Here is a 9,606-nt window from a genome sequence, read left to right on the forward strand (position 1 = left end):
AGGTTACCAGATAGATGTCTGATATGACGAAAGAAAGCTACATCAAACATTTGTAACAATGTATCTGAAATTTCAACAGTTTGTATATATTTTCATGTATCATTCATGTATCGTGTTATACATTTCTTTAACACAGCCCTTTAAAATCCGCTGAATCATTTACGAGGGTCGTTCTATAAGTCCTTAGGAAATCCGAAAGATGACACTTGCATCGTAAATAGTTTGCTTTCAATAAGCATCATTCCTCAGTAGACTGTTGTTAAGGTTTCAGCTATATCTGTACTTGGTTTCATTGTCATAGTCGATTGAAGAAACAAACTTTTGTTTATTTAGAAAAATAGAAAGAAATGAGTTTCGTGTTGTTATTGAACACTTTTATGTAAAAGGTTTAACACCGAAAGTGATCAAAGTCGAGTTGAATTAATTTCATGGCACATCTACTCCTGTGATTGCGACTGTTTACAATTTTGTAAATGAGTTTAAACGTGGCCGTGCGGCCACAAATAATGAACATCGTTCGGGGAAGTGACTTCCTCCGAAATGATTGACAAAATCTACGATATGGTTTTGAGTGATCGACAAATCAAAGTGCGCGAAATAGTTGAGGTCACAGGCACATCACAAGGAACATTATTGCCAGTTCTGCACAATAAAATGTGTTCGAAAAAAAAAACTCGGCAAGATAGGTGCCGCGTTTGCTTTCAGTGAAGAATAAACAGAATCGTGTGATCGATTTGGAAGCTGGTTTGGCTCTTTTTCGTCGCAATCCCAACAAGTTCCTACGTCGATACACAACATTGGATGAAACATGGATACACTACTACACCCCAGAAACAAAGGAATAGTCGAAACAATGGGTTTTTAAAGGCGGCTTAGCTCCGAAGAAGGCGAAGATAGTGAAATCGGCCAACAAGGTGATGCCCACAGCTTTTTGGGATGCACGCTGAATCATCTACATAGATTGCTTGGAAAAAAGACAAACGATAAATTGAGAGTATTATAAGTCACTTGCAAAGGTTGAGAGAAATAAAAAAGTCCTAATTTGGCAAAGAAAAAATATCTTCCACCAAGAGAAGTTTCAATGACGACAATTATGAAATTAAAATTAGAATTATTACAACATCTACCATATTCACCAGAATTGGCCTCCAGTGATTTTTTAAATATTTAAACTTGAAAAACTGGCTTAGCGGAAAACGATTCACATCGAACAAGGAGGTCATCGCCCAAGCAGATGCCTATTTTAAGGACCTTCCAGAATCCTACTTTTTGTACAGCTTAACAAAGTTGGAGAAACGCTGGAATAAAGCGTCAAGCTAAAAGGAGGTTATATTGAAAACATTTTTAAAATTTACCCAATTTTTTAAAAATCTTTTCCTAAGGACTCATTGAACGACTCTCGTATAATCTTGTTGTAAGCCTCTTTGAAAATTATTTTTACATTGAAAGAAATCAGTTGAGTAAAATAGAACTTACCGTAGTAAGGGTAGACTCGAGGTAGACATTTTCTCCATTGTTCGTATTTTTCTACTATGTCATCAATTACACACAGGTAGAAAGGATCTTCTTGAAGCTAAAACATTTTAATATGTTTTACAATTTGAATGACTACATTTTGTGGACAGTCAGAAAAGTTAGGAGATAAAAGAATAAGGTCGTTATACTTACTTATATATAAAAAACAATTAATTAGGATAAAGATTAAATTAATACACTCAGGTTCAAAATTAATGTATCTGCATTTTCTGTTTTTCAAAATCTCGAGGTTTGATTTGATGTTTAGCATCTCTTTCATTAGTGAGACTATATAAGACGTGGACCTACAGCTTAATGTGAGATCCGAACCACATGAGCTCCCGGTAGGAATTCCAAGCCACCAATACCTCGAGACAAATGGCATAAAATGTAATTTTGTGGATGTCAAATAACACCATATCATACTTCACAGAAATGACTAAATTGTAACCATTTGGGCGATACAGGTATCCTCTACAACCGTGATTAATCATCGGTGGGTGGTATGTGCAAGGATAGTTTAGTATTAAAATAATATGTATGGCGTGTTTTCTTACGTACGTACTCATCAAATCCATGGGGAGCATAGGGGATGGCACAATGAAGATATCTAGTCTCGTCTCGATTGACAAATAGCTGTTTCATTCTAGTTTTGAGTCGAAAATTCCCGTCTCGTTCTTGGTTTCATTTCGATCTCGAGAGCCAAGGCTCGATCTGCTCTTGATCTCATCTCGATAGTCTCTAAATAAATTGTATGGAATTTAAAATGTATAAGTAAAATCAATATAAATCTTGGAGCCTGTCATTTCCTGTTTTTATTTTTCACTTCATATTTGACTGTAACATTACTCCTGGTCGAATACTACTTCATCACTAAGTAGCTAACGTTTGTGCTTTCTGTGCTCTGGGGTGGAGTGTTAGGAATACGGACACCTCTTGCGTGTGTTCACGAAGGGTATTGTGATTGGTGCTATCTATCGGGATATTCTGCAAATAAGGCCCTAGGTTTCGTCTAATAGACGATAATCTCACAAGAATATCCACTAGGGCGCAAGTGCTGAAGAAATACTTGGAATGCAAGGATAACACCGCTTGGAGTAGTTACCACTCTACCCCGGATGTCATTCTAATTAAACATGTCTGGAACATATTTGAACGTTGGATTGCAATCCGAACTACACAACCTCGTACTGTTGATTACCTCCAAAGGAAGCTTGTACAAGAGTGAGATGCATCACCACAGCTACTGGATGGCATCTGGAACACGCCGTGGAACTTGTATGGCCGTTGGGGTGATCACATCCTACATTGAACGTTTTTGACGATGTCAAACGGTAACGAAGTAGATACCTTAGAATCTTTTTCTGTTCTTCCGTGTCATTGGACCTTCAACGTGGCCCATCAGTATCTCCCACGCGTTCGCTTCAGCAAGTCGCCATCGGTCCCCAATCTTTATTCGTATGCTACTTTCCCATGGTGTGCCTTAACTTCTGGGCACAAGAGTATGAATTTCTCACTGAAACTGTTGCTAATAATGAATGCTAATATACACGTAATGCAACTCGTAAACAAAAGGACAATCATGTTTTCGATTGTAGCTGACCTGTATTCAAGGAATTTTTGATAAGATGAATCAATGTACTGTTTGTGTGTTGTTTTTGTTACTTTCAAATTTGAAATTTTTAATTTTTTTTTTCAAAATACTCCATGAGCAAACAAATAAATATATAAACAAAAGTATTTGTGAATTGAAAACGATCACAAAAAATAAATGAAATGAAATGGAGCATTCATTTAATTCATAGTCACCCCGTGAAATGAATGAAAGCCGTGGAAAACATGTAACGACGCTTATACTGGCTTGTAGTGGGTTCTCTAAAGGCTCGATAGATGGCGACACGGTGGTTATCGCGTGAATGGGAAATGGAAAATGGAGCTGCAAAATGGGACAGTTGTAAGTCAGTGTCGTCTAAATGCCCAGTGTTCTCAGTCGAAAAACAAACAAGCTGGTTCGCAGAAAATGAAGGCCGATAAAGTGGAGCAGCGTGCCGTTTTACGGTTTCTTACCGCCGAAGGTGTCGGTGCACGGGCAATGCACACCCGAATGGTGGGTGTTTACGGACAGTATGCATTGTCACTGCCAGCAGTCACTAAATGGCGCAAGCGGTTTGCAGAGGGTCGAAAAACAACGTTCGTCCAGGGCAGCCCGTGGTGGCGACGCCACAGATTACTGCGCGAGAACCGGAGAACTACGGTGAATTGAGGTGGCGACGGAAGTTTGCATCAGCGTCGGATTGGCCCACTCCATATTCACCCGCAAGCTTCATTTTCCCAAGGTTTGTGTCAAATGGTGCCTTACCGATGCTCAAAAAAGAAAAGCATGGAGGCGTGCCAGTAGCACCTGGAAAGATTCGACGCTGAGGGTGAGGCATTCCTTGAGAAAATCATCACAGGGGACGACATATGGTGTCATCACTATGACCCGGAAAGCAAACGCCAAAATTCGCAATTTCTTCACCCCGCCTCTCAATCTCGAAAGAAGTCCAAATCGATTCGAACCTCAGCGGGAAAGATAATGGCCTGTCGCCGGGTGTGATTTTGCTTCATGACAATGCGCGACCGCATACGGACAACGTGACGCAGTGGATTTTGACCAAGTTTAAGTGGGAGGTTCTCCGTCACGCGCTCTACAGCCCTGACCTCTCCCTTTGCGATTTTTACCTGTTTTGGGAACTGAAAATAACTGTACGTGGTTGTCGTTTCCATTCGGACGATGTGATCATACAGAAGGAGACGTCGTGGCTTCGCCGGCAGCCCAAGGCTTTCTACCAGGAGGACACCCAATTGCTCGTGTCACAGTGGACAAAGTGAGTCACAGCCACAGGTGATTACTTTTAAGGTATGTGAACAATTTCCCATACTTGTACAGAGTGACTACGAATTAAATGAATGCTCCCTAGTTAGTACCCAATACTATATCTTGTAAGCTAGTTGGAACAAATGATAAAGCAATAAACTAATGATAAAAGTATTACTGCAATGGAAAAGATAAGAATGCTGACAAGATCCCAGCCACATTGTTGTCTACTGAAAGCTCACTCGACGTGGAATTGGACCAGAGATATTTGAAATAATTTTAAAGTTAAGTGCACCATCACTTATCGAATACTGAAACACATGTAGAACATGGATTTCTAAATACATACATCAGACTCAGTAATCTCTGTAATAGTATTCCACACGTCGATGTCTTTACGAACATAAATCGTATCTTCCGTGTTATAGAATTCCATTTTCATGTACGAAGATTGTGTCTGAAACAAGAAATAACATTTAATATTTATAGGATTCCATTTAAACGTAAATTTTTCGTTGAATTTTCAAACGTGACTTGGATACTATTAAATATCTACGTTTAAATCTGTGAAACATTGCAAGGAAGGATGTGCTTCAGTGTTACAACAAAAGGGCATTACGTAAAGTCTGTTACTTAATATTATCTTAACATGCTGCATAAATAAATAAATAAAGGTCTGTTCCAGCGAAATAAAAATTATCAATTTTCCAAACTATGCTATGCGTAAATATCAAACATCTTATAGAATAGCTATGTCAATTTATATAGCGACAGGTATCAGAACAAGAAGGGTAACAGATATTGAGAAGTGTTGTTTCAAATCGGTTCATCAGAGAATAGGTTCTATCTCCTCCGTTAACCCATGTATTCAAACTGGAAGTGAAGAAATCAATCATTTCTGGTTTCAGCGTTGATTGCTCTAGTGCTACAAGAGCACACTAAATTAGAAATTTAGTGCTACTTACGGTTTGAATGTTGATTGCTCTAGTGTGAGGACAGATTTATATATGCATTTGTGACTAGTTGCAAATTAGTCATGATTGATTATTTTCATGTGATGTAGGGGGGGAAACCTCAGGGGCGGGACATTTATCACTAGTTTTCAAAATGTATAAAAACAATGGTGTTTGAATTATCTTCATAGGATACATGTGTTCCGTTGGCAGTCTAAGGTTTAAGTCCAAGTTGAGCTCCCATTGGCATAAGGTGGTGGATGGTGGGGAGGAGGGGTAAAGACGGTGACATTACGGATTTTTATCATTGCGGAAAGGGGTTCAAATATTTTCTATAAACCTATTATCTCAATTGGAAAAATGGGTGTTTCAGCCAGTTACAGGTATAAATTAAACTCATACTCACTAAAAATAAACGACGAGAAATAAAACGAAGACAATACATATTCATCATTTATTCTCTGCATGGAATGAAAAGGACATGAAAATAAGGCTACACTTTCAATAACGGAACGAGAACTTGCTCACATATCCAGAATTATTGATGTAATAATTATGTAGTGGAAAAACGAAACCGTAGAATCGAGTGCTTCCTTCCGGAGCGTCCAGAACTTGTAGTCTTCCAGAGTCATACAGAGTGGGATAACGACCCTCTAGTCAAAATGTTAAATATAAAAGAATATAGAATATACTTCTGAAAAAGTACATGAGTGATGAATTTTCTTACTATCTCTTTTTAAATAAAATTATGGATTTAGATCTAATAACTATAAAATAATTACAAATATTAGGTATCCTCAAACCTATCATATCAAACCTCAGGTCTTCTGTATGAATGAACAACATTAATAATGTGGCCTTTAACACAAAAAAGGTTTCCTATCCCTGATTTAGGGAATGAAAGTAAGGGGACTAGAAAAATATTGACAAGAAGCGTCCGCAGCAACGTCATGTATGTTGATTGCAACATATCGTCCAAAACATTCATTGTGAGAAGCAAAGTTATGCCACGTCCGTGTGGTCGTCATGAGTTGACAGTGGCTCAGTATGATAAAATTGTGGAACGTCCATCGCAAAGCCAAAGAATCGCGGAGTACTTTGTTCTGGCGATGAACTTTTCTTTGGAGTTAAATGATCCAAATCTTCGCCCAGTTCAGCTGGTTCTAGGGCAACAACTAAGGTCCAGAATGAAGTGCTGATGAAAGAGGCCAGAAAAAAATACATCATAGATTCGTCTTGCAGGACAAGGCTGTAGAGTGCGGCTGTTTCCAAGAAGCCATAGGCCGAAACTAAAGGCCTGAGAACTGTTGTCCTGTCACAAAGACACTTCCCACAGAAGCGGGCAAGGAGAGACTATTAGAATGGACACAGTAAAACATTAAACTCATACTGGCATACTACAATCTAACTATAGGCCTATAGAGGGGTGAGAAGGTATTTCTGTCCCGATTAATGAGAGAGACACGTCCTCTATAGGTAACAAAGTACAATACGTGCCGCAGCGCAAACGCATTCTTTTCTTCTCAAGAATTTGAATTACATCTGCGATTTTAAGACGTTGTGTCTTCTTTGTAAAGGAAACACCTGAATGAACGTTCATATATGGGTTATTACAAATGATTTATCAGGTTTTAAAGTCTTATAATTTTAAATATTTAATGCCCACCTATTTGTACTAATAACCAACCGAAAGAGCATACTTTAAAGTTTTGTTTATGTCATTGTAAGTTTCGTTGTGATTCACCAGGTGGCAGGATGATAACAGTTTGCAAAATGGCGAATAATCAATAGAAAGCATTTTGTGTGATGGAATATGTGAAGACAGAATCCGTCAGCACCATGCAGTATGCGTTCCGAAAACAGTACAACATAGAACCACCAACCCATCAAAGAATTTTGCGATGATATCGACAGTTTAAGGACACGGGTGTATCTTTTATGATGGGTCAAACTTCAAGAGATGACAGAGAATGACAAAAGAAGTGAATTAAGATAAGAAGTTGTTATTCGAAAATGTGTCAGTTCTGAGCTATAGCCCGCCGAAAATGTACCAAAATAGAACAAAAATGAATAGCACTAGAGAACGAGTTGTCGGAGAAAGGTCGGATCAAAGGTATAGTGCATCATTTGACCTGGAGATTCGATTCGTATACAAATCGATGAGGAACAGTGGCGGCGAAAGAGAAGAGTCACAGAAATGTACTGTATTACTATCGGAGCGTTGGGAAAAGGGGCCAGGGAGAATTGACAGAGATTCAAGAGGACATAACAAAACAGGTGGCAATTTACCGGCGTCACGAAAGCGGTATAAATTGTGGAAAAATGTGGGATCTCAAAGCCCGGATATCACCGAAGGTTGAGAGCGATCCTAGGAACCAGGATCCTGGGAGCAAGAAATATGTACGGAATAAACAACAACGGAATGAAGTAGGAGGGCGGGTGCAACAACTGTACATTCCGTGAATGGTAATGGAGGACGTCACATACTAAGGCTAGACAAGACTGAAAATTATACTGGTAAAAAGAGCAAATGTGCTTACATTCACAGCAGAGCAAATGTACATACATGCTCAAAATAGCATTCCCTGCTTTCGATGCAGACATGGCATCACCGTAATAAGTTTTATCTCATCTTCTCGAATATGCCTGGTTTCATGCTAATGATATCACAGGCAGCGAGGATTTGTGCAAAAGAGTTTCTTCGTTTTGTACAGGTGTGTCGTAGACGAGAGATTTTACATAATCCCACAAGAAGAAATCAATGGGTTCAGATCAGAGGATTGTGCCGGCCAAGAAATAGGACCTCCTCTTCTGATCCATCTATGCGGAAATTAATAGCCAAGGCACTGACGAGCAGCTACTCCAAAGTGTACTGGAGCCCCGTCATGCTGAACCCACATACGTTGACGAATACAAAGAGGTACATCTTCTAATAATTCAGGAAGTGTTTCTTGCAGAACAAGGCGTACCCTGATGTACTTAAGGAAGCTGGTAAGAGATATGGTACTATAAGCTTGTTACCGACGGTGCCTGCCCAGATATTTACCCCAAATCTCTGTTGATGTCCACACTCAATGGTACCGTGGGGATTTTCTTCGGCCCTCACATTACTATTCCGGCAAATTAAATACATCCTCTCTCGTAAAACAGGCTTCATCTGTGAAGAGGATTGTGGCATGAAGCTGCGGGTCGTGCAAACTACGCTGCACTAGCCATTCACTATACACCACACGGGGTGCGAAGTCTGTAGGATGCGGGTCTTGAACTTTCTGTGAATGATAGGGGTGTAGTTGTTATTCACGGAGTACTCTCTAAACAGTACTATGATCAACCCCCACTTCATGTGCTAATGCTCTAGTGCTTGTCAAAGGTTGTTCTGTCACATGATCAAGAACTTCTTCTTCAAGGTCTGGAGTCTTGGTTGTTCGACTCCTTCCGCGGTCGTGACGTAATGGGCACAAGTGTCCCGTTTCCCGTAAACGCCGAAATAGCCTCGGAAACATAGAGTACTCTGGATGTCGCTTGTCTGCATACCTGTTGTGATACAACCTTGCAGCTGCACGACTGTTTCCATTAGCTAACCCATACACAAACACCATATCTGCAAGTTCTGAAACGTGAACTCCAGTTCACTCCCGCTACCGATCAAGAACACAGACAACGCACAGATATAGATACTGAGAGACTACCCACGGAATAGAAACACGCCTTCTTCAGTTTAGTGAACGAACCACTCGCCTGCCAAACGAAGACGTCAATAACCTCCGAGTATTGTAATACAGGGGGCATACCGCTACAGAGACTTTTATTGTTTCCTCTGTTGGTGTGCAGCAAACAACGTAGGTAACGTATGATTTTCAAGCAAGGATAGGTGTCGAATAATGCTTTTAACAAGACGAAACGTCTTTCGTTGTGTGTTACTAAATAGGGCTTTCAAGAAAAGATTTATGCAAGATTGCGTATGGAGCATTGTACTTGCCACAGTGTCGCGAGAGAGGAATAAAACGCAACTTCCGAGGCTATTGAAAGTCAGGTCTGCTGATATTTACAATTATTGGTGGATACGGAACTACGAGAAACCCGGAGACATCGGTACAACGATGTCATCGAATACGAAACCTTGCATGATTTGGGATTGATTCCAGGGCTCCTGGATTCAGATCTCAGTGCTTTACCATGCAACCACGATGAATCAAGGATGATATTAAAAGATAATGTTTACATATCAACAATGTTCGAGCTGTAGGGTATAGGAGCGCTCTTGTGGCTAAGTCGCTAAGT

At 39.9% G+C, this 9,606-nt stretch overlaps 1 protein-coding gene across 1 annotated transcript in view; it reads right to left on the reverse strand.

Annotated features, from left to right (window-relative positions):
* LOC145667544 (ornithine decarboxylase-like) overlaps window positions 1-8,924 on the reverse strand; it is a 42,153-nt gene extending 33,229 nt beyond the window's left edge. Inside the window, exons 1-3 of the mRNA XM_081735017.1 lie at window positions 8,664-8,924; window positions 4,722-4,829; window positions 1,477-1,573 (exon numbers count right to left, since the gene is read on the reverse strand). Of these exons, the coding sequence (XP_081591143.1) occupies window positions 1,477-1,573; window positions 4,722-4,829; window positions 8,664-8,924 (466 nt within the window). The remainder of the gene's footprint in view (window positions 1-1,476; window positions 1,574-4,721; window positions 4,830-8,663) is intronic.
* Between the last annotated feature and the right edge of the window lie 682 nt (window positions 8,925-9,606).

Source organism: Thermobia domestica, chromosome 13 (assembly GCF_964235325.1).
Source record: "Thermobia domestica chromosome 13, izTheDome1.hap1.1, whole genome shotgun sequence".
NCBI lineage: Eukaryota > Metazoa > Arthropoda > Insecta > Zygentoma > Lepismatidae > Thermobia > Thermobia domestica.